Source organism: Nelusetta ayraudi, unplaced genomic scaffold (assembly GCF_046127955.1).
Source record: "Nelusetta ayraudi isolate G7.1 ecotype Tasmania unplaced genomic scaffold, CSIRO-AGI_Nayr_v1 ptg000022l, whole genome shotgun sequence".
Classification (NCBI taxonomy): Eukaryota; Metazoa; Chordata; class Actinopteri; order Tetraodontiformes; family Monacanthidae; genus Nelusetta; species Nelusetta ayraudi.
In genome coordinates, this window is record NW_027466072.1 from 5,726,091 (window position 1) to 5,752,155 (window position 26,065).

Here is a 26,065-nt window from a genome sequence, read left to right on the forward strand (position 1 = left end):
TTCCAGAGCGTGCAGGCAGAAAAAGCTGAATTCACTGAAAAGTAGAAAACCAGACGATATTTGTGTGCAAAATAAGGTCCCAAATCTATAAATCCTGGTGGAGCCACTTTAAACATAAGGGAATAATACAGCTTCTCCCAATTAACGCTGACCACAAAAACACAAAGCTGAGTTAAAGAGAAAGAGTGAAGATTTTGCACGCCATGTTTGCGCTTTTCCAAAACCCAAATCATCCGTGACTGGAGCGGACAGCGCCATGATTGTTCCCTCACTCCATTAACCTTGAGAGGGGTAACGTCACCTTTCCCCCAGTGATGTCGTGTTTGGTGACGGGTCTCGAAGGGAGAGGGGCTGATGGTGTGTGTGTGTGTGTGTGTGTGTGTGTGTGTGTGTGTGTGTGCTTGGCAGTAGAAGGGGGGAAGGAGGAGGACTGGGGGATCCTATTTGTTTGTTTTGCCCTCCAGACGTGTCCGAGAGCAGATTAAGGGATTTAGCTCGGGGAGTGTAGGGGGGTCAGGAGGACTGGCAGACTTAAAACTCTTGGGCCATTTGCATCCTCGCTTCCTTGATGAAGGCCAATAAAAGGGAGCAGGTCATAGAAATCAAGACGTGTTCCTTTGTCTCAGGGAAAAGCCACCAGGCGACGAGGCGGACAAGGTCATAGTTTTTCTTTCGGAGGTCGGTGAGAGGGTGGGTGGGTGGGTGGAGGGGGTGGGGGTTGAAGGGTTGGGAGGCAGGAAGAGGAAGACAGGAAGTAATGTGTTGACACAGTGATACCTCTCCCAGCCGTGATCTTCTCTTGTTTTAGTGCTAATCCCAACTGTAAGCGCCAACAGAATTAAGGACCCCAGACCGGGGCTTTGCCACATCCCGCACGCGATGGTTTTGGTGCAAGAGGAGCGTGCAGAACTTATCACCCTGTTAATCTGCTCCACGGCCGTCATGGCCGTTGTTCGCTTTCTCCGCTGTTTAGAAATTGTGTGGTAAAAAACACACACACACACACTTTGTGAAATCGGCCCCCCTTGAGATGCCTCAAATGACACTGGTGCCTCACCCCCGTCCCCTTACCCCTGCAGGGGAGTGGCAACACCTTCAGACAGGTGACAGTTCCCCTGTTCTGCCGTGGATCTGTTCTTGTTTTTGTCCACTTCCAAACATGAGAAAGACCCAACAAAACACGTATCTCAGATATTTAGCCATGTGAGACTGCAACTCTAGGACTTGAAAACAAAGCAACATTTAATGTTTTTTATTTTGAAGGTATTTCTGTTAACTATAATTCAGCTTTATTCACTTAAAAGACACCACTCACTTCAACATCAGCACTACACTTTTTTGTCATTCAGCCTGATCTCAAAGCTGAGCAAAACTCTACTCATAGAGTAGAACAGTAAGGCAAAGTGCTGGAAAGAAAATCATCTACATTATTCATGACTAATCTGACTTGCTTTCTATTGAAATATCCTCCTTACACCGATGCCAAACCTACTGAATTATAATTTCTTTGGGTACCACGACCTCCTTCGCCTCCTTAAAAAAAATCAGCCTGCCACACACACACACACACGCACACACACACACACACACACACACACACAAACACACGCGTGAGTGTGTGTGTGAGTAATTTTGCTGAGGTTAAGGGGAGGAGAGGGGGTGAGGTGGTGGTGGGTGGGGGGAGGGCAGAGCGGCTGCAAACTGCAAACAAACGGACGAACGCCAAGCTCAAATTCAACCACAGGCCGCCGAGGCTGGGCTTGGGGCCTACCGTGGTGTGGCCCTTTTGTAATGTATATCAAGTTCAACCAAGGGCCTTTTCATCTGACAGGCCATTGTTATGGGGAGGTGGGGTGGGAGGAGGAAGAGAGGGGGAGCGTGAGGCGGCGTTCCACTCCCCTCTTAGCCCCGCCCACCCGACACGGGAGCAGGTTGCCGTGCAATTGTTTTATGGAAATGGGCGCGGGCCTGACCGGGTGTCTGCCAGGCGAGGATGTGGGGGGTGGGGTGGGATGGGGGCTCTGCGTGCGTGCGTGCGTGTGTGGGTTGTCAGGGGAGGGGTGGTGGTGGTGGTGGTGGTGGTGGACGTGGATGTGACGCCGACCCCTTCGAACGCCCCTGACCCTGAGCAGATGGCGGGGCAGGGTCTCTCCGCTGAGCCAGAATTAATAGCGTGTGCCATGTCATATTGTCTGAGACCACCAACCCCAACTCCCCCCCGTACCCCCACCCACCCCCACTCCTACTTTACTCCCCCCTGCTATCCTGATTTTTGCACCCCAACACCCCCCTACTGCCCCTACACCCCCCCTACCCTCCACTCTTCTCCCCTCTGCTCCTTTCCTTCTTTCATGTCTTACCTCTCCTCACTACCCCCCCTCCCCCCCTCCCCCCCAGGCTCCTGCAGGCACTCGTCTGCCTCATTCATTCACTCGTTCACCCGTTCACTCACTCGGTCACGTGCGGGCTTATTCATTGCGCTCTTTAGGAGACACTCATTCACAGGTTGGCCCACTTGCCGAGGCTTTATGACGGGACAATTAAGGCACCTGCGTTTCCAAAGCGCTCCTGCTGGTGCCTGTTCACGGCACCACTACCGTTCACCCCATGACTACCGTTCTTGTCCTCACTTCCGGAACTCGTGCGCCGCCCGATCTGTTCCGCGGCTGCCGCACGGCGGCTAATAAATCTGAGAGCTTTTATTGCAGTTTTTGGTAGTTACTGCTCTTTTGGGTTCGCATAAATCTCTTGAACTCTCCAAGAAGTCCAAGATTCTACAGTTCCAATGTTCCAACCATTTTCACATCTTTACTTTTTCCTGGCGTCAAGTCCAGCTGCCTCTCATGACCCGCAAAGCTCCCTCAAGATCTCATGAGAGGAGCATGTTTAGCTCTCTGTTTACAGCGTCGGCTCCGGGCTAAAACCGATGGGAAGTGGATGATAATAAGGCGTCCAGAAGGTGGTTTGATAGGGTGGAACCAGCACTTGGCTCAAGGTCTTGTCACGCATTGACAAGTGAAGATTCCCTTTGTGACATCACAAAAGACTATTTTTATTTCTGGGGAGTTCATTGACAGGGCTAGGGGCACAAGTTATTGTTTGAAAATGTTGGTGGTGAATTGAGGAGAAAACGTGATCCAAGTCTTCAACATGGAGACAGAAACTGTCTAGGTGCAGTGTCGGCTGAAGAGAAACACTCTTGACCAAGAATAGTGTTTGTAAGGTTTAAAGGGGCATGTTGTTTGTTACACGTCAATATTTGCCAAGAAGCTGCAAGACGACAATGGTGCTTTATGTCATACTTTTGCATTGTCCAAATCAGCTGATGAGCCACAACAGCAAAAACAGCATTTGTCAAGAAGAGGAAGTGTGAAGAAGAGTTTCAGAAGCCTGAATTTCCCATCTTAATGTGTGTTAATCCTTCAAGTTTCAGTCGTTGTTCATCTTCTTAGCCTAAAATGTTTCTCACACATTTCTTGGCAGTGCACCTGAGAACTTGCTGAGGGATTTCCACCTGGACCAACACAGTGACCCAAACGGATGTGTGCCATCCAGACGACGATGGCTTTGAATGTCCACTATCTAATCTCTGGGTGTGGATCCAGTTTAAATATTTGCAGGTCCTTCATTCTCCTCTCCTGGAGAGGCGGGGCTTGGCTGCCCTGAACGGGACGGAGGGTCAGGGCTATGATCACGCCTCTCTCACCCTGCAACCACCCTTCCCTCTCCCTTCCTACCTCCACCCCCCTCCTAATCACCAGACCTCGTCTTCCTCGCTGTGCTCCTCCGCCAAACCCTGTCTCTTTTGCCTACATCAGCCTCCAGACAGACAGCCTGGAAGGCGGGATGGGGTGGGTGGGGTTACTAGGGGTCAAGGCCTTGGTGGTACACTCACTAGGCCACTGTGTGTGTGTGTGTGTGTGTGTGTGTGTGTGTGTGTGTGTGTGTGAGAGATTACGGTTTCCTTTGAGCGTGTCAAGGAGTCTTGTGCAAATTTTTGCAGACCATGCGGATCTTTGTGCGTCAATGTGATTGCGTGAGGAGGCAGAGCACGCGTAGGCGTTGCAAAGGCAAAGGTCAAAGGTCGAGGTTTGAAGGGATTCACTTGGCAGCAGCCCGTCCTTTCGAAAAGGCGCAGCGGCCAAGAAACGCCGCTGCTGACAAAGTGAGGCTCTCTATCTAAACATTATCTCCCAAATAATTGCAAAGGCAGCCAGTTGTGTAAATACACTATATATCATGTTTTACAAGTTGAACAGTGCAAAAGGTGCAGGGAAAATGAGAGAGCGCACTTACATAATCATTACTGCAATGATCCCAGCTGCCATTGTTTTCATTGATCCATCAAGGACGGATTTGGGGGGAGCGGCCTGAGCTACTTTGTGCCGACATATGAACGTCCATCAGTCTTTTTGTCTGATATAATGTGACCTGTCACTTGTTCTTATTTAAAATAACATTAACATCCAGGGCTGTAACTTTATCTGGCTGCTTCTTCTCTGAGCCTCAATCAAACACCGACTCTCGGAGCCTTAACTGACAGGGGCTTCAGGCCAAGCCAAATGAGTTATACTCTTAGTTTACCAAATGTGAGGATCCCAAGAGGGTTTCATGAAGCAGGATCTTCTTTCTTTCTTTAACTTTTTTTTTTTGGCAGGTTTCACTGTTATGACACTTTTACCCTGTTCCTGATTAGTCTCCGAAGGGTTTGGAGATTTTTTTGGAGGAGCTCTCCATGCCGTTTTAATTTTTTTCTCCAAGACAAAACATCTAGAAAAAAAAAAAACACTAAAAACACTGGCACGTCCCCCCAGCTGACCGCGATGGAGGTTCTGCAGGAGATGGTGTTTCAACCACATCCTGAAAACAAACAAAATAACCCGAGCAAAGGTTCCTCCAGCCTTTATGTCTTATAGTAACCATAAATCAGTCGTTTGGACTCGTCCATATGGGAAGTGCGTGTGTGAGTCAGAGTTTCCGAGCGGGAGAGGTCACTCGAAGTAACACGTATTTAAAGAAGCGCCGCTCAAGCGAAAGTGACTCATAAAGGAAATTGCTGATGGAGATGCATTGACAAATCAACTCCGGTTTCACCAGTGGATGTTCAGTAAATAATCTGCCCCCTGCTTGTGACAGACCACTGACGGGGTGAACTTTTATCATTTGATGACTTTTCTCCGGTTGAAACGCTGAATCACGACTGTGAGGTTTTGTCCCATGTGCTTGCTCTGCAACGTCTCGTCAGGAGAGGAATAGGAGGTCTATTTTTGAACTTATATTGCCCGTCTTCCCTCTACTTAACAACCACACTTGAGAAATGGGGTTTTATGCTCGATTCACATAATCTGAAGGGCGTCTCAGCGGTGGTCGCCGAGGGATTTGAGAGCGCATTACCTCACTGATGTCACCCCATCTGCTGCGAGATTTAGAAGCTGCGGTCGTTCATGAATGTTAGCATGTAGGTGCCTAATAATGCCACTAATTCCAAGCTCAGGTCTTAGGAACTAACATTTCTAAACTTACTTATTTATTCATCCAGGAGAGTTGTCTGCAATGAGCAAAATTAGCTCAGTTTAGCTTAAATAGTGGCTGCAGTTAGTCGGGAATCGAATAGAGAAAAAGAAAAAAAAAACACGAATTGTATACATTTTATCTCTGTTTCATAATAATACGGGTTATAACAACTGGTCTGTTCTTCAATCAGGCCTCAGTTGTCATCAGATGAATTTTCTTTTAAGACCTCCCTCAGGCATCAAGATCTTTCTCTTAATTCATCTTTATTTTTGAGTTGCTTTGGATCGTGGCAGATCACTAAGCTAACTACAGTTGGTGCTGTGTGCTTGTTAGTCGTGCATGGCATTCCATATAGACCTGAAACTCTTGCAAATTCCCCAGATGACAATGAATGGGCATGAACCAGAAAATGTCAGAAGTCATCATTCTGACTTCTGTCTGACATTAAATGACTTCTTTCAGTCCAGGGGGTTCGGTGATATGTAACGTTCACAAATGGCACTTCATTTGGAAAAGTCCGAGAGCGAGTCCCCCGCTCATAACATCACATGTTCATCAAGGGGTATTCTGCATGAGAAATCATTTTATACTTTCAAGTACATCGTTTGAATCCCCTTTTGATTTCATGATCAAGTCTGTTTTTGTACTTACAGCACAGAACCCCGGGGCAGACGCCTGATGATCTAAAACAAGACACGGAGGGACTGTGTGACTTCTGATTTTGTAAAAGACCTTCCTCTGCTAAAAACAAGGACAGAATTGAAGGTGCACGGTTGTCAGTGGGATGACCTGAAAAATGCGCAGGGTGCAAAGCCTATGCTGGAGGAAATGATGTGCAGAGTCGACTGCTGCCGCAGTAAGGCGTTTCTGTGTCCCTGTGTATTGCATGATGAATCCTGTAATCCTGTTTTGGAAGAACAGTTTTAAAAACTGCATACCATTATTCAACAGACTAGTGGTTCCTGACAAGAAACTTGATCATTAGACAAACTTAGTAGAAAAAAATGTTACTTCGTTGCAGATTCTTCAGAACAGTGAACAAGAGAAGGGCAGGAAAACTCGGTCGAGGCAACTTTGCAGCAGAAGCATTTTGCTGTGCAGAGTCAGTCATAAACACAATGCTTATTTTCCAGTGTCATATTCAGGGCATGTCACTGCTGCCACACAACCTACTTTAACCCCATGTATGCTTGACGGTGTGAACTCCCCATGAACTGTGTAGATTGAAGAAAAGAAGAAACATGGCTTTCATAGTGCTTTGATTTGCTTCACTCGAAAGACTAGACTGGCAAAACAGGCCAAAGTTCCTTCAACCGCCCTGTCATTATTTATTTATTTATTTATTTATTTATCCATCCATTTTCAATACCAGCCTCTTCCTGAACTCAGCGTTGCAGAGGTCTGCTGGAGCATCTCCCAGCTGTCATAGGACAAACTTTTTATTTATTTAATTATTCTTTTATTTATTTTTAACTTCACTGTTCTTGACTCTGTGACACTGTCAGAGCCTAATTTTCTACGGCGGTCATGTCAGACAGACTGAGGGCCTTTGACCAGAGCGTCCTGGCCTGATGGTCCTGTCCATTTGTCAGTTTGTCTGGCCTCGTCCACCCCCTGGGCTTCCCTGTGTCGCTGTGCAGCCAGACATAACGGATGAATGGACAGACAGAGACGCCCTTCCCCTCTGCTGTGAACCCACACTCATGAGACCTTCTTAATTAATCTGTGACTTTTAATCTCATGATGAGCGCTGGGGCTGATATGAACAGCCAGATTTTTCTGTATTTTTTTCTGCTTCAAGTACAGTTTCCACAGGGCATGTCCCTTTTCTAATCATGAGGGGGTTTTCGGCCCGGCTCTAACATTTGACCCGCTGTTGCTCAAGCCGTCTCGCTCTTATCTGCCACTTTTTTCTCTCTCTCTCAGTCATTCGACGCATTTCCTACTTTTCAGGAAGTTTCACCACGCTCCAGCACTATCAAATGGCCCCAAGCCAAGAAGCTGCTAATCAGGAAACTCAAACTTTACTTCCTTTAATTGACTCGCTCACTCTTTCGTACCGTTTTCACTCAGCCTGTCTGATAAAAATCAGCCAGAATCCCCCCCCCTTTTCAACAAAAAGTGACGGTATTGCTTCACAGCATAAGCTGCATGTGAAAATCGTCTGAACTAGGGGACAAAACTGGTAATTTCACTGTCTCAGCTGGCCACTTAAAAAGGGAATTATGAGGCTTAACTTTCATTCAGAAAATGGTTCTATCTGCTCACCCCGTTTTGTCAAGCACATTCTCGTGTTTTTGGTGGCAAAACATTTGTCAAATGAATTAATGTGCAGCTGACAGTATGCTGGCGGAACCCAAAACAAAGACAGTACAGAGGGATCGACCTGCTGGTGTTCGCCTTTTTTCCACATGGGGACAATAACGTTCCTATCTAAATCTTTCGTTCCTCCTGAGCCACCAGCTTAAGCAGTCAAGTGAGTGGATTTATAAAACTGGAGGCTTACGGCTTAGTCATGATTGCTTGGACCGGTCCCGTCTCAATTAGAATAAGCGTGTTCTACTCCCAAAGAGAGAGAGGAGGGGTGTGCGGGAAGATCAAGACCTTTGTTCATTAGCTTTTGAATAATAAGACATTAAATCTGTTTCTCTCGGATTATTGGATGCATTTTGGAGTGTGAGGCATTGAAAAGACTGTTGGATATTCGGGAAAATGTTAGATCATCTGCATAATTGTTTTTGTTGGGTTATACTTCAAACCCAAAACACGTGTAAACATTGCATCAGCCGTAAAACTTTGTAGTGAAATTTATTCTCCAAACCAGCCATAAAACAAGGGGTAAGAAAAGAAAGAAAGAAAGAAAGAAAGAAAGAAAGAAAGAAAGAAAGAAACATGGCTGATGGCAGGATGAGGTCCTCAGCTCTGTGTCACACCGTTTCTTTATTTTGTTTTTGTCTTTTATTTCACCTCTCCATCCAAAACAACCACCGGCAGGTGACACACCTGCAAAACAAGAGCTCTGACTTTGCATCAGTGTGGTCTCAGAGGCACCTCGCTTTTGTCTTTGAAGCTGGAGAAACTCCTTACCAGAAGTCACTCGTAACAAGAACAAAGACAGCAAACATATTTAAATGAGGGCTTGCCAGAGACAACAACCTGCAGGGTGGTTTATGGCTTTTCTGGCCCCTCCCTGACAAACAGGAATGATCTGACTTGTCGTGAATGGACCAAACCCCCACTCTAAACACGCTTACGGCAAAGTGATCTTGCTGATAGGAGAAACGGAAGCAATCATGAACAGAGAGGCTAACAAAACCCCATGCCACAATTCCTGGCATGATTATTTTAAATAATAGCCTCCCTTGTCCTTAGTTTGAGGGTTTGGGCTGAGAGGAGGGTGGTCATGAGGCTACCCCAGTGTGATAGCAATGCACTAATCTGCCCTGTATGGCCCATTCACATGTGTTCACACCATTGTTTCCACATTCTAAACAGGAACTGCAATATTACCCAGGGGAATTGTAAATATGCTGTGCAGAAATCCTCCATTAATTTCTCGCTGTTCTTCAAAATGAACCCTACCGTGCATTCTCACTTCCTGTCGTGCTTATTGGCCATCATTCTTAGAAGTGTTATGCTGTTAGGTTTGGCCGCAATTACACACATTGATGAATGACATTAGATAAATTAAACAACACACCCCAATAATTCGCATTCAGAAAATTCACTATCCCATTTAGGCCCATTTTAATTATTAATTTATTTAGGTTCGTAAAGTTGAATAAAAAATAAATAAATGTTGTGTTTTCATTTGTTCATATAATAATATACTGAGCCACAACACGTCTACTGTAGTCCAAACATGGAAAAATATACAGCCGATATAAGAAAGAAGTGAGACCATGGGGTCATTCGAAAGCCGTAAACTTTGTTAGCAGTATTTTATTACATGCTTTCAAAATCTTCCATAGAGGGCCTTTCATACACACTACAAACTACAATTTTAATCCAATGTAAGCCTTTAGGAAGCAAATTGAGCAAGACTTCTTCAGAAAATAGACTACATTATACATGTTTTAATATGCAGATTCAGTCTCTACTCTTTACACTTGCAGCATGTCGTGGAGTTCCTCGAATAAAACACGTTTGCACTCAACTGTTATGTTTCGGCTCTGATTGCATACAGATGTGTGATGTGGAACACTTACAGAGACGCCATAAAAGATTACAAGATAAATAGTTCAACCTGAGACAAAGCTTGGGAAAGCCGACGCTGTCTTTTCTCGCCCCACACCCGCTTCCCCTAAACCCGATGGGTGCAGTAATTTATTACACGGTAAACACGTGGGAAATGGTGTTTCAGCACCGCAAGATAAACAACCCTCCGCTCCGAGCACTTCTCGCGAGAGTGGACGTTCCTCCAGCGCTCGCCTATTGTGAGAGTTTTCCAAATATCGCGCGATCTGCGAAGTTTCCCACGCCTGTTGTTGTGGCGTCTGCCCTTCTCGCTCACTCTCTCTCCCTCTCCTCCCCCCCTCCACTCCTATGTAGCTGCTATCCGCCGCCTCCCCCTATTTTTTTTTCTCTCTCTCTCTCTCTCTCTCTCCTCCTGTCTTCCTCACCCACCCCCTTTCTCTCCGTCTCCCTCGCCCTACACCTTCCAGTCTGCTTCTGTTGTCTCGGCGGATTGTTGCACTCGTGGGGAGAGAGGAAAAAGGGATATCGCGAGTATTGGAGTTTTGGTGAGAGTTTGTGGAAGATGGCGCCTGTTGTGACAGGGTGAGTCTGAATTTCGGGGCTGGTGGTGGGGAGCAGAGTTGTGTGTAGACTATTCAACTTGGCGAGCCGCAGAAACAAGGTTAAATCTTTGAGCCATGTGCCGGACGCTGTGTACACAACACTGTTTCCGACTACCGGGTTTGGCCGCCACCACTCGTTTCTTTGTCGCCCTTTCAAGCGTGTTTGCGTGCGAGTGTTGTTTTCTTTGCCCAGTTACTGACTGTTGCTGCTGCTGCTGCTGCTGCTGCAGCAGCAGCAGCAGTGTTTTGTGGAGCTAGCCCCGGCTAACAGAGACTTCACCCTCGGTGGTCTCGTCTTTTTCACCCCCCCGCCAGACAACGGCAAGCTGGGAGCTAGCGGGGCTAACCAGAAAGCTAAACACAAGCAATGAGGCAATATTTTTAAAATAATATATATTTTTTAAACATTTATGCAAAAATATTATTCCCCACTTGAAATGAGTAGAATTTTGAAATTCTCGCTCCCGCGTCTGTTCTTCGAAACGTGCTCAGCATTTGACCGGGCAGCGCGCCTACGGATGGCATTCCCTACTGAACGCAGCTAGCTGTCCGATAATGGACACCCGCTAGCGAGATCGGACTGAAACACGTTGCGGCTTTGTGAGCAAGGTATTCCCTTTGCTGGTGCTCTTCAAATGTTCCGCGTCATTGGGTGTACTTTTGTGTTTTGTTGCCCAGAGCTGCCACATGCAGTTGCTTGTGTTTACTCTGTTGACTTGAGCCTTTTAGAAGCAGGCGTGGTTGCTGCGATATCAGGAACGCTATTTACTACTTACAGAGTAATGTGTGTATAAACTCTGCGCACAATTTTAAAATCATATTCGAGCTCTTGAGTTTCACAGACACTGCAAGCATTATATATTTTTTTTTTTGAAAGTGTACAAGCCATCCAAAGATATTCATTTAGTCGAAACTTGTTTAGTATTGTATTTACACTCTAAGGCGCAGTCTAACTCATCTGATAAAAAAAGAAAAGAAAATGGCTCTAAATTGACCCCAAAAACAACAACAAAATCAAGCTGATGCGTATTTTGTAGCAAACACATTACGGAAGCAGAGAAGACACCTGTGATATTTTCATGTCACCATTTCTAGTAAGTCGGTATTTTCGTTGAGTCAACCTGCACTGTACGCCTGATACTTCAGTTTGCAATCTTTCATTATTAATTAATGAGTTAGAATATGGTCCGTACAAGCAGGATGCCACATAATGTTGTACTTTGAATGCATTGAATCATACAATATATATTTTTTTCTAACGTTGCAAGCACGTGTGTGTTCGTTTTATATTTTTGTGTGTTATCATTTTTAAGTCAACCCTCATTGAAAAAAATAATTTTTGCCGGCACAGGAGTGAGACATTAACCTATTTTTTTTTCTCTCTTTGGAGTCTATAATCCCCACAGACAGCTCAGTGGGTGACAGACATTTGTGGGGCTTGTTGGAGGTGTGTGTGTGTGTGTGTGTGTGTGTGTGTGTGTGTGTGTGTGTGTTGTTAGGGGAAGGGGAGGTGGTGTTTGGTGTTGGGGTGGGAGGGGGGGGTTGCTGTGCATGAGCATCAGGGGCTTTCCAAAAGAGCTGAACTAATTTCAGTTGGAGAGGGGAGGGCTGGGAGGATGGAGGGGGATGCAGCAGAGGGAGGGAGGGGGTGAGGGAGGGAGCCAGTACGCTAGAGGGCAGGCGGGTCAGGTCTGGGTGGCTGGCCACCTGTCCAGATGATATCTCCACATTCATGTGTCTGTGGCTGTGTCTGTTGGTTTTTTTTTGTGGGTCGGGTGGGTGTTTTATTTTTTTTTATTTTTCTTGCGTATGATTGGGTGGGTGGATGTTTGGGTGAGGGTTTTTTGCAGAAAATGAAATTGCCATAATGGGGCCAGTTAGTCGATAGCAGGTCATCTTGGTGGCATCGGACCACAGAGCCACTACCTCTGAATGACTAGAATGACATCAGGTTTGGACAGGAAGCAGCTTCACAATTTTAGTCCCATTTTTTTTTTTAAAATCAATAACCAATTACTGAAAGAGTAATGTTAATGACGATATGCTTTTATAATGGTCTCATTCACATTTTCTAGATGCAATGTTAAGTATGAGCAATTAGTCTCTATTGTGCCTAAAGTTTTTTTCTTTGCTCCTTTGACAGGGCAGTAGAACCAGAGATATGAGTTTTCCCACTGTCTGTGTTGTGTTTCATAGATCAACATATTAACAATGATCAGACATGGTTGAATGTGTGCAATGAGCTGCACTTTATAATATAAAGCAGGGCAGGCGTTTTCACATGCTCTCCAATCTTGCATTTTTCCTCAATGCAGCATTTTGCAGGACAATTTCTGTGGGATAGTAATTAAAACTTGGCGTGAGAAGTGACGGTAACCACGCAAGACTATGCAAAACAGGAAATGACACAAATTCACAAGTTGTTTTCTTTTGCATTGTTTGTCTCATCGCGTGCCATGGAGCCCGGTCTTGTGTTAATGCTGCAGACGTGTTTACATTTTGAACCTGTTTATTTTGTGTAGACAAACTCATTTGTCGAATAACGCAGATCACACAACAAAATCCTCAGAATTGATGCTGTCACTTCCTGCCTGGCCACGCATCATGTGCGCAGCGTACACAGCCTCATAATGCTAACTGGCTAATTTCCCTCTAGTGTTTTCACATGCAGGAGAGATAATGCTACCTTGCCAAAACACTAGAAATTTTGCAGGAATTTCTCTTTTGGCTCTCAAATGCTGTTTAAAAAAAAAAAAAAATACATCTGTGACCGTTTTTACCTGAGGGGTAAATTACAAATGCCTGTAAATTGCCTGCTTTTTGCTAAGTGAAAACGGGCTTTAATTCCCATCTTTGAATCACAGTTTGTGTGCACACCATTTACCTTACTAAAAAAAGTAATGGTCTTAGTTTTCAGGATACTGAAAGCATGATTTTCTCTAATTCTTCAGATTTCATACTGTAACTCCTTGTTTTGTCTACTGAAAAAGAATAGAAGAATATAGTGCAAAAAGGCTGTTTAACTGTTCTGTTATCTTGGTCATACGTAGACCAGAAAGCTCAGGCAGAATTGATGTGTGTGTGTGTACTGTGGTACAGTTTTCTGACACGTTAATTTCTATTTTACCACAAATGACACAGATCAGCGAAACTCGGGCTAATTACCTTCTATTGTGCAAGCAAAGGGAACAAAACAAAACAAAACAAATATAATCCCTCCTGCCATTAATCTGATCAATTGATAACGGAATAAGCAGCATGGTTTACCTGGGATGATAACAGCATGAATAACTTATTTCAACACTACTGTTGTGCCTTTGCAATGCCCCTGGGGGACAAGATTCCATTTAGCTCCCCCTCCTTCTATAAAAGAGAAAAAAAACTAAAAGCCTGGAGCAAGTCTTTCATGCCAAAAGCCAAGCGTCTGTGCTGTTGAAACGATACCAGTTCTTTGAGGTGCAGCGCTGGTGAATAAGCATGTGTGTCGCTTGGTCTTTGCAACTGTGTGAAGGTGATCATGTGCATGTACCTACACACAGAAGATGATCTGCGTGTGTGGTGTGTGTTTGCACGTGCATGCACTCCCCAGGGTCCTCTCCTCTTCCCCGCTCTCCTTTTTATGAAAGGAGAGGTTCAGAGAGAGCAGCAGATGTCGAAGCACTGACCTTTATGGTGGCAAAGGCTTGGGCTGGAGTTAAAAGGATCCCCCGCCTTCCTACTGCCCCTCTAAACAGTTACACACACACACACACACATCCTGCTGCTACTGCTACCGTATCTGTGGCATTGATGAATAGGTTAATGACAGGGGATGATACATTTGCATGTCCCTTCAGTAACCAGCAGCCTCCGAAGTGTTTCAATATTCATCCAGAGCGTGGAAACGTCTTTCTGCACCGGCATAGTTCAGGCACTAATACGGCAACCAAATGCACCTTTGAGGTTTATGTTGTGATCTTGAGAAGCCTTTCCTTTCAAAGAGCTGTCAGATTTGTATATTTCTTAGAATTAAACCCGGTGTTACTCAATTTTTTATCAAGGAAACAATCACTGGTGGCAGTAACTCACTCCCAACCTACACCCGTGACTGTACTGACCTGCCATCATTTAAATCCCCACTCAAAAGACATCTTTTTTCCGTACTGCTTTTAATGTTTCATTTACATTTTTATATTACTTATCAACTACAATTGATACTCACCTCCCTGTTTTCTCTCATTTTACTCCACATCCTTGATTTATTTGATTTATTATTAATATATTTATTTCTTTCATGTAAAGTGTCTTTGAGGACTTTGAAAAGTGCCCTATAAATAAATAAATAAGTATTATTGCTATTATTATTATTATTATAGTAATATAAGATGCAATGTGGGTCAAAATAGTTAAAACTTACACATCCCACCAACAAATACTCTATTGGTAGGAATTGTTCTGAAATAGTGACTATAATTTTATTTGGCTTGTGTTTTCAATGTAACCATTCCATAAGGTGGTGCCATATCCCCATGCTTTAGCAAGGCATGGGGATATGTTGGCACTATGGCACTATTTCGAATTTTCCCTCACCTATAAAACTTTGACACAATAAAAACTACACAGGCAACAGGCGTTATGCCCATGCAACACAACTTTACTGTAAAAATTTTCGCACCAGAACAGAAAAAATCTAAAAATGTACGATTAAGAATAAATATACATGTACATAAAACAATTTGATTAGCCTATCAGAATGACTTGCAGTTGATCCGGTACTCATTGCTCACTTAAAAGCCTTTCAAACAACTGACTGGTTCACCAACGTCACACCTCTATTTTCTATGCAATACAATAGATCTGCATTAGATCTATTCCACTTTCCACCACAATGAACTGCAACAGGTTATATTTGGTGAATGGGGACACTAGCGAGCATACGGTGTAAATAGTTGAGTGTTTGTCATGTCTGTCATGTGCTTTTGGTTGTGAACTTCACCATCACTCAGTTTGTCTTTACTTCCAAGTTCACTGTTACGAACCCTGGCAAGTGATGTGTTGTATTTACTGACGAATGTGGAGTACTGAAGTACACACACGTCTCTTAGTTCCTTTTCTGGAAAGTCCCTAATCTGAAATAGAAATAAAATGGTATCAATTTCCTGTGTTGTGAACTCACAAAGAAATACGGTGTGTTCCATGATGAGGGCAAAATTGGATTGTGCAAGTTCAGATGGCAGTTTATCATCAAAAACATACTATTGGGCTCAGATTATTTGGATGTAGAGTTTGAAGAACCTGTACAACCAGGAGATTATGAATAAATACCCCTGCTGTGTTCACCCACATTGTGTAAAAGGTTTGTATTGAGTTGTTGAGTTGCCACTTGGTATGATTTGAGTTTCCTAAGAAGCTGTTTGGGCAGCGTTGTAAAACTTTTACGGTCAAAACAAATATCAACTGTGCTGTTCCATGTAGGTGTTGACAGTGCTGACACTGGTTAAACACAGACTGGGGCCTGTTGCTTTTCCAACTGACAACCGAAACATCGTCCAGTTCAGTGTCTATTGTATGTTCTGTTGTCCAAATAGACAAATGAAATTCGGCAACAGCTTTAGAATCTGAAATATTTCCTAAATATCCCTTGTCTTAGTCTGTTTGCAGGGTCAAACATAAAGCAAAGACCTCTGTCAGACTCTTTTAGGGGAATTTATTCTGATGGCTCGGTAACCTGTTATTTCTGGAGTTCATCGGCGTATCTCCTGATGATCGAAATATTCCCCCAAGGCCGTTAGTTTCACTCAGAGTTTAGATTCAACATGTTTGGTGGGGTAATGATGAATCTCTTGGAAGCCTTCTCGCCGCTGTTGACTCATTGTCCTCACTCCCATGTTTCTCAGTTCAATCCGTTTGTGTGGCTCCGTCCTCCAGGGGCAATCATAGGAGACACCTCAGTCAAGATAAATACTGTTTTGATTATTTATTCAAACATATGTGGAGCTGTTTTTGGCTGCTCGGCCATGCACAACATCTCTGCGTCGGCCAGACATTCCATCACTGCTGTGCTTTTACTTCCCCTTTTTATGTTTCACGATGGCGAATCTCAGTTGCATCACCCACTTTTTAAAGCCCTGTCTGATAAGAATTCAACATTTCTTTTTTTCATGCAAACTGCATCGCAATGGGACATTTTGTGCAAGACTCGGAATGTTTAACTGTGAGCTCATGCTCTCTTTTTTTCCCCAGTGTTTCCAAAAATCTTGTGGCTGTATGCTTCTGTGAGTTTGGGACGGAACATTCTGATGTTAATCTGCAGCCAGTGTGGTTTTGAAAACATCCCCGGTGTCGTGTTTGATAGCAGCTCCAATCCTTGCGGTGTTGTTGCTGGAATTGTCTCTGCTGCTTAACTCAGACAAAATAGGCGGAAAAGCTAACAGAAGGCAAATGCAGCCGGCACTAGGAGAACATTCTTGCATTTACTTCCTACATCCAAGAGTTTCCTCCGCTTTCACGTTGGCCTCTCTCTGCCCTGTCCCTCTGCTTCTTTCTTGCATTTGCAGCTTTGCCAAGGGGATGGTGCTTTGTACCGTGTCAGCAGTTTTCACCCCAACTGTCCCTTCACATTCAGGATGTTTCATTCACAAAACAAGAACCAGTTCACTCAGCCTCAGTGAAAAAGCTCATACCTACTCTTTGTGTCAATGCAGACACAACACAGAAATGGCGCCTGTTTGTCTCCTCGTGTTTCCCTATGTGTTGTTTCTCTTGATGCACGATAGGTCGTCTGTGCTTTGGAAGTAGGAATGTTAACAATTAAACGATTGTCGATTAAAAATTTAATCGATTAAATTGAATTAGTCGCTATTAATAGAGAATCTTAACGCTGTTTTTTTGTTTGTTAAATGGCATGGTTCATATCTGTATACCTAGAACAAGTTACTTTTAAACAACTTTTTTTCTTTTAATAAAGCGTGGCCCATTATAAGTCAACTTAAAGTCAGAGGATAAATGTTTAGGGTCTTTTTATTCTCTAATGTAAAAAATTGGTCACATCGGACCTTCAACCTTCACTATTTTTTTTGACTATGCAGAAGGGGGGCTGTGCATCGAGCCGTTGGGAGAATTTGCCAGAAGCAGGTTTGAAAAGATAAGCTTTTTTCCGCCATCATATTTCGGAAGGAATAAAAGGTTCCTCTGTTATTCTCATCTGAGGGCACAGAAGCATTATTCAAGGAGCTCGCTGCTTTGAGAATGTTCTGTCTGTTCTCCACAGTGGGGCCGTCTCTTCACCCATTCAGAGGAAGGTCACGTATATACACAGGATCTCCCCGCGTCGGGAAAGCCCCCGCCGAGACTGCCTCCCATGGCCGCCAGCAACCGCCGCTTGTTGTGAATTAGATAAAAAGGGAGTGGCTGCAGCGAGCCGGCCGATGCAGTAGTAAACCTTCCTGGAGCAGCAGAACTGAGGTGGTGTCATCGAATCGGATATTACAGAGCAGAATCTGCTTCTCTTCAAGGTTGCTCTGCCCCAGAGAGACTCATCTTTGGCCCTCTGGCTGGCACCCCCCCACACCCCCCTTCCTTTGTTGGAATTCAATTTCCCTAGATGGTTTTTCAGTGCATATTGACATTGTGCACCTTACATTGTTTAACTTTGCCAGTGTTACACACTACTGCTTAAGCAAGTTTTTTTAATGTTAACTTTGATTGCACGGCAACAGTTAACTTTGTCATCATTTCATCTACATTCTCACAGAAAGGGGGCTTTGCATAGCAATGCACGTCAATGCACTGCAATTGAATTTATTTTGGATCAGGTGTGTGTGTGTGTGTGTGTGTGTGTGTGTGTGTGTGTGTGTGTGTGTGTGTGTGTGTGTGTGTGTGTGTGTGTGTGTGTGTGTGTGTGTGTGTGGCAAACACAGCTGCACACAGGGCAGATCTGTCGCCAACCCAGACGCCCTCCCAGACTTGAGGGAGACCCGTGTGGTGGCGTTTGCCAAGACGAGTGATGCGGCCCTCGGGGGAGACACGCACACTGCATCAACGACGCACCCGGGGAGCGAATACAAATAGGTGTTATCAAGTGTTAGAAAAATATCCAAGGAAAGGAACAAAGCGAGACGGAGGTCCCGGGATTCCAGGAAAGACTCGGCGGCGTTATCTCGCAGCGTTTCTCAGCATTGTCTGCTTGTTTAACTAAGGCTGCCGGAGAGTTTCACTGCAGAATCTGCCTGGTGGCATTCCTGTGGCCGTTGACGTCAGGAGGTTTTGGCCTTTGCTTAGAATCACAATGAAGTAATAGACGTGTGTGTCATTTTGCGGAGCGCTCTATTGATTGTGGCAAAGGAAACAATGCTTTTTCCTTTCCTCGAGGAGAGAGCGCGTCCGTGTTGTGGTCCATCCTCTCGCGCTTGCGGCTGCAGCTCTGGCGTTCTCCGTCCTCCAAGTCGTTTTGGAACCGCGGCAGAAGAATGTACGTGTGGTTTCCCATTAGCTCATGGAAGGAAACTAAATGTTCATCCTCAAATGTTTCTGTATTTATCGCTCTGGATTTGACCTCAGATATTCTCCCCAGAACTCTGCTGGACAAGTTAGCTGGGCTTTTGTCATGAAATGCTTGCATTGTTTTTATTATCCCAGAATAGAACAAACTGTGCTTGCATTATTATTTTTTTTAGGATTTTTGGCTCAAAGTAATTATAATTATACAAATTGCTGTGAATGTGTGTGGTTACGAGAATTCCATCTCTCACATCTCAATCCCAATCGGAGTGGCATATTTTAGTAAGATGGCAGCAGGAGCTCTGAACGTCTCTCAAACCAAATAGACGTCTTGAATTCACAATGTTGTTCGTCAGATGCACACGTGAGTGTGCACAGAGCAGAGGTGCTTTATAGTTGACTTTTCTTTGAAGGACAGCATGTGGGCCAAAGGTCACAACGCTTACTGTTTCTGCAAGAAGTTATTTCCTTCTACTGCACCGTCGCTGGTCCTCTGGGTAGTTTGAAGCATCCCGGCCACAGCGCGACTGTGGTCACAGTGCCTGAGCTCAACCAGGAGCATGTTGTTGTTTTTTGCCGGCCCAGTTCGAAGATTTACCTTGCATTATACATGAGACAGTGTTTATGGAATCGATTCATCAATTTATAATTCTTAATGCGGTCTACATATTGTGCAGATTCACTTTCTTTCAATCTTGTGTAGCCACATATTTCTTTTTTTAGTTGGCAGTCGTTTTTTTTAGTTTAGTTATTTTTAGTTTGCAGCTTGGCTGAATGAAAATGTGTGTGATGTTTCTAATTTTTGGACAGAGCAATGAACAGATTGACAGCCATTGTATTAAATCGAAATGATTACCAGCTAAATTTTCTGGGCAACATTTCGTTAATTGAATATAATATATGTATTTGTGCTGGTAGTTATCTGAGGATTTCATTTCAGATGCTGCCTGCAGCAAATCATGCCAGGTCTCACCAGTCTCTGAATTCCACCAGGAGAAAAGTTCAGCTCTTCTTGCTCTTTCTCTGTATGTTGTATGTAAGTCATGAACAAAAATATCCACTGATATCTCACCAGTACTTCACCTGTCAGTGACTGCACAGGCGTTTGGGATGAGAAATTAGACATTTCAATTTTGTGACAGTATATCTAAAAATGTATTGCATGTGTGCATATGGGTTTGCTTTAAAAGCCATTAATGTAACTTGAGACTTTTAGGTTCCAAACACATGCCAAGTTTGTGGCTCGTAGTTTTTACCACATTGTTAAGCTGCAACAATAGGCAGCGTACTGCACTTCAATACGATTGCCATTTGTGTACTGATTTAGAAAAACCCTTGAGTTTTGCACATAGATTGCATCACTGGGGTTTGATCCCAGCATCCACCACACTGGTGTGGTATTTGCATGCGAAACCACCTGCACACTTACGGCTATGCACATTTCTGTGGTTGGATCGGGACGGCTCCTGCTTCGGCTTGTTTCAGCGGCAAGCCGTCAGCTCAGCAGAGACTGAGAAGAAGGGGAGAGGAGTGGGGGAGTGGGCGGTTCATTCAGGGTTCAAGGCCCCCTCGCCCGCCTCAAAGCACATGACCCGTCTCAACCCAAAACCCCTGCCTTGTTAATGTGGTTTCCGCGCTGCAGTCACATTTGTCACTCCAGCGCAACTTTTTTTTTGACTCCACATGGTTCAGACTGTGAATATTTTATTTTGCTTTAGTTGATGTGAACTTGAGGGTTCAGGTCTTGGTGGTTAGAAGTTTCACTCATCTACCAGGTGCATTTTGTTTAATCCCAATCTTAAACACTATTCAATTTGAGTAGAGAATTAATTTAAAAAAAAAATGTGAAGAGGAAAGGTGAAAATTGTTTGTGGAAAGGTGATAATAAAGGGATCCATGCCGCATCAATTCCCCTTTCCCTTATACTCATTCTAGGCAAAAAAAAAAAGGGCAAAGTAATCTCGAGGCTGAAAACAACGACACCAAACTGAAGCTTTTCATTTTGCACCTCCTATTTTTAAAGCCACATGCGGTGTAATTTTCCAGTTCATATCGGCAATCTTTTATGCGAAACCCTGCATGAGTCTTCAAGCGACACGGGACAACCAACCCATCCCGCCATGCTGTGACCTCTCCGTGTGCGTCTGCAGCCTTTTGTTGGGCTGTTTTGTGGATTTTGTCATATCTGAGGACTGCGCGGCTCCAGGTGGCAGCCGGAGTCCAGGAAACCGAGTCAGATCTGCTGCACCATTCACAATGGCAACTTCATTAAAGATAGAATACTATCAGGGGCATGTATGTGTGTGTGTGTGTGTTGGTTGGCTGCGCACCACGCGCTGGAATTGTCATCATTCGGTGGAGCGTCCGTCCCGGCTGTTCCAGCTCGTCTGCAGCATCACACTCATTAATGCCGCGTGGAGTTTGTGTGTGCGAGCGAGCGAGAGCGCGTCTAGATGTCTTATTGATCGCGTGCCAGACCGAGGCCAGTTTTAAAGTGCGTCCAGAGAGCTCCATATGGAGCATTGATGGTCGGGGTGTGCGGTCAAGAGGCGCAGGGAAGGAAAATGAAGAGATGGAGAGACGGAGAGAGGGAGAGAGAGAGACGAAGGACGAGGAGGAGGCGGCGGCGGCGGCCTTTTCTTTGGCTTTTCTGCCTCTGTCATTAAGCTCTCCCATGTCAAAGACAGATGGAGCTGGTGCCGTGTGTGTGTGTCTGCGCGCGCATGCATGCGTATGTGTGTGTGCACTTGCAAGTAGAGACTGATGTGACCCTCCCTGCTCTTTATACACACACACACACACACACACACACACACACACACACACACACACACACACACACACACACGCACACGGCAGAGAGCCCTGGCCTTTATTGTGCCTCCAGCAGGGCGTCTCTGGGCAGCCAGCAGACCTCTGCCATCTGCAGCCAGTCTGCCTGGAGGGTCGGCTGGCTCATCAGTAGTCGGTTAACTCGGTCAGCTTTTAGCTCTTTCCTCCTTTTCCCCCCTCACGCAACACTTCAAAAAGCTCTCCGTCAGAAGACTTTCTGATCGCATCGCTCTTTGTCATCCTGAACTCTCTGTTGCGTTGCCGCATACCGGCAGAAGTGGGGAATGTTCCGCTCAACCTCGGCTCTTGGACAAAATGCGTTGCTTGTGCCAGACAGATCTTTCGGTTTCCCTTTGCACGAGGAGAGTCAGCCGCCGAGTGTGCAGTGGTTTTTGCACTATGCAGAATTAGGTATAGCACCTCAGGAAAATCGATTTCTGCATATTTCAACACGTAGCACCACCAACAATGTTGGTTATATGATATCACTGCCTTTTATAACTTTGATTGCCAGTCTTTTGTAACAGCGATGTGCCTCCCAGGTAGTCGATGAGCTTTGTGACAAAGAAAATTCAGCCTTGTATTTCTGTGTGCTTAAACAAACGGTAATGAAAAACGGTTATTTGTGATGTCACGAGGGGCACGGATACCTTTCATGTCGGAGGCAACACCCTTCAAGACCCTGGTGTCCCCTTCGAGACGAGCAAGGTCAAAGGGTCAGTTTTAGCAGGAAGCTGAAACTGATGGAAGTGGTAGACGGAGAGCTAAATGTGTTTTCCAGAGATCTATACAGGGTTTATTTTGGGCTAGTAGGTGTAATTAATCATACAAATTACCGCTGGAGTCCAGGTTGGGAAAAAGAAGTGAACATTGGTAGAATAAGGGACGTTTATGGAAGAAAAGTCAGCCTTTATTTCACAGCGTTTGTTTGCAGCGCCGTCTGCGCCTCGGCAGAGCTTTGTGTATTTGCAGTGACCCTGCCCTCTTTCCTCCCTTTCAGCAGGCTGCTGCGGCTGCTGGCGTGCACGCTGGCACATGCCATGTGGCAGAGCCAAACTGAGAGCAGGCAGGCAGGCCTCCAGACAGAGGCTCGGCTCTGGGCCGTCTCTCCGCTCTCTTCTTTTTCAAACACCTGCCTGAGGTCGGCAGTCTCACCGCCAGTCACCTTGGTCTCTTTAGGCCTGGGTAACACCGCGCTACCCAAAAACTCTGTTCATTCCCTCGAGTGAGAGGCTGATCTTTGTGTGCGCGCTCGGGGAATGCCATAGCTGTGTGTTGCTCCTTTGTGCGAGAGTGTGTGGTGACATCTGTGTGCAGGTATTTGTCTCTCATTAGTTTGCCAGGGCTAATGTTGCCAGCGGGCTCGGATTTCCACATTTCTCTCCTCTCCGTCCCAGTCTTCCACATAAACACATTCACTTGCCTGGTGAGACATGTTCTTTCCACCCATTTTTTTCTCTCCGTCTTCTCCGTCCGTTCTTGAAAGTATGACAACACATCAACCGCACAGGTAACTCACAAAGCGTGCAGTGTCTGGCAGGGTTTTTCCAAGTAAAAAAACAAAACAAAACAGAAGACTTGCAGGCAGGCAGTCCCTGGGTATACGGGTCATTCATAACAGGTCGTCCTGGCAGCGGCACCCTGTAATTTGGCTTTACCTGTTGTGTCTGGTGCGTGTCAATAAGCTTGTTGTCGCGCTGCACAATTGGTGGTTGGCAGCTTCCTCCTGCTGCACCGTGCACCTGCCTTCATCGTCATTGTTGGTCTTTTGAAGGTGCAGAGAAGTCCTGTGCAGCACATATCCATTTTGTTTGTCCGCTGATAAATGCTGCAACATTTATCAATGGTAGCAATCAAGACACGTTCTTGATTCAGCAACATATTTCACGTGTTGCCCAATCAACCTAATGCATATTGAAAATATGTTTTGAGCATGTTATGCCATGTTTTTTTTGTTGTTGTTGTAGTGTCCTATAGCTGCGCATGCAGTGAATTAAGTGATCAAAATGAACTCTGAAAGTAAGTTTTCTTTCAGATTTAACTTTTATGTCGTTTGCTCGTTTTCCGCTATGGTTTTAGAACTGAGTTCACATATCCGGTGTCGCCAAGTTGGCCTGTGGCTACGGAGGCCAGAGGAGGCAGCAAGAGAGCATGAGGGTGATAATGAGGTGTACAGCCACTCGGAGAGGTTGTGATATCTGCTATCAGCCCTGGGGTGGAGAAACCAGACACCTTTTTATGGGCCTAATCCTTCTTCCCATCCTCTCTCGCTCTTTCTTTTTCTCTCTCTGTCTGCACTTCACACAGCTATGCGGAAAGTGTGTGTGTGTGTGTGTGTGTGTGTGTGTGTGTGTGTGTGTGTGTGTGTGTGTGTGTGTGTGTGTGTGTGTGTGCGTGTGCGTGCTTTTTTTCATCCACACACTCAGACGACTAGCGTCGAAATTAGCGGAAGTCCTGCAATGGCTGTCCAGGTGTGCAGCCACATAGGACACAGTGTCCAGTTCAGTGGTGGGCAAACCTTTTGACTGGTGGGCCACATTGGGTCCTAGAATGTGACAGAGAGGGCCGGAGCAGCAGCAGATGGATGGAGTGTTTTGGTGACCCACCTCATAGGAGGAAAAAATATATTGTGGGATATGTAGAAAACATGTTGCTTTAATGTCCATTGAAAATTAACTAAAGTGTTGAAACAAAATATCTCTCTTTGAAGCCTCACAGTATTTAGCTCCTTATTGAAATTACTCTTAAAACACTGAAAAAAAAGGGATGAAATACAGCTTTTTTTATGACTTACTTACTATTAATATAATTTCTTCAAGTTCAGTGCATATGGCCCCCAGGCTGCAGTTTGTCCATGCCTGGTCTAGTCGGTGGAAGGAACCAACTAAAATGTCGACGCTACCGAAGGATCCGACAGTGTCTCTGTTGCCCCATATTAAATAAAGCCGGCTTCCAAATGGCACGGCTGTGTGTCTCCTCGGTGTCAGTGTGTCACAGGCCTTATCCAGGAAGCTCACTGCCTGCCCGCTGACTCCACAGGTCGCAGCCTAACCTGCGACCTTGAGCGTGTGAACTGCAGCATCTGGCGTCTGCGGCTCGTGTTCGGTCCCCCTGGGTGTTGAGGAGGCTCTCCAAAGATAAATATGCTTGTTTTTGGCCGGCCGAGATGTAGACAAAACACGAAGGTGTTCGGCCAAATGTGTCTCCTCACTGACGGAGACACATTTAGGTAGTGTGTCGTGTAGATGTTTATTGCATGGGGATTTTTTCTCACTAGGGTTTTTCTTTTTCTCGAGGGGTTTTATGTTGCTAAGCAGTTCAGAACAATCTAAACTTGACTCATTATTTTCTTAAAGAGGTTTTTGCAGCGCATTCAAACAACGGTGAAATGCGATGGAACGGGTTTACAGGTTTAATGAATCAATTAGTCATTTTACTCTTTCTGTTGGTTTTTGCTCTGAAGACAGGAAACCAGGAAGGTGCTGTTGCTGTTACAAGTTAAATTTTCCGTGTTTCCTGTTTAGCGTTGGGCAGTTCCCATGAAGGTTTTTTTTTTTGTTTTTTTTGGAAGGCCAACTGACTTTAGACCTGGCGACACCTGTAACCTGCACTTCTGTGACAAGAATATTGCCCAAGATGCTGAGTGAGATGGTGAACTTGGCACTGCAAGAGGAAAATACACATATATATGTATAAACAGAGCAAACAGACAGTTAAATGCTTCCATGACAAACCCTGTCAATATTGAAGGCAATATTGACATTGTTGTGATGACAGAGTTGGGTTTGGTCCTAATGGTGTGCTGTGTTTGACACATGGATCCACCCAGGTTTAGTGGTTTGACAGTTTACAACAGCTGATTCATCTCACCATCATTTCACCTATACTGAATATAATTGCTGCACATTTGTTTAAATTGTGGACTTTCTGTGTGCCACACACACTCACAGCAGGTCTTCAAGCCTAATCAAGCCAAGACAGCCTGCTGAATTTTGGTGCCCAAAAAGTGTTTAGACAGCTCAAATCCTTTTCCTTGCATCTGCGCTCACCGTGATTCATCTCCCAAAGTTCAAGAAGTCCAAGAAAACTTTGCCCCCGCTTGACTTACCAGAAATGCGTCTGATACGTTGTTGAGCAACCGTGTGTGTGTGTGTGTGTGTGTGTGTGTGTGTGTGTGTGTGTGTGTGTGTGTGTGTGTGTGTGTGTGTGTGTGTGTGTGTGTGTGTGTGTGCACTTGCAACATGCTGCATAAGTGTATTTCTCTCCCTGGAGGACTGGCAGACAGTGCCCGGGACGTGTCAGGGTGTGTATTTCAGTCTCCTCGGAGCATCAGGGTGCCGACGACTGCGTTTTGTTCCATCAGCGCTGTTTGGACTGTCAGTCACACCTGTCAGGCCAAACCCTGTACCAGGAGCCGGCTGGGTTCGCACTCTCGCCATCAA

At 45.1% G+C, this 26,065-nt stretch overlaps 1 protein-coding gene across 1 annotated transcript in view; it reads left to right on the forward strand.

Annotated features, from left to right (window-relative positions):
- The first annotated feature begins 10,031 nt into the window (after positions 1 to 10,031).
- The window catches only part of rbpjb (recombination signal binding protein for immunoglobulin kappa J region b), a 39,492-nt gene continuing 23,458 nt past the window's right edge, over positions 10,032 to 26,065 (forward strand). The window contains exon 1 of the mRNA XM_076028376.1: positions 10,032 to 10,293. Coding sequence (XP_075884491.1) covers positions 10,274 to 10,293 — 20 coding nt within the window. The 5' untranslated portion in view covers positions 10,032 to 10,273. The remainder of the gene's footprint in view (positions 10,294 to 26,065) is intronic.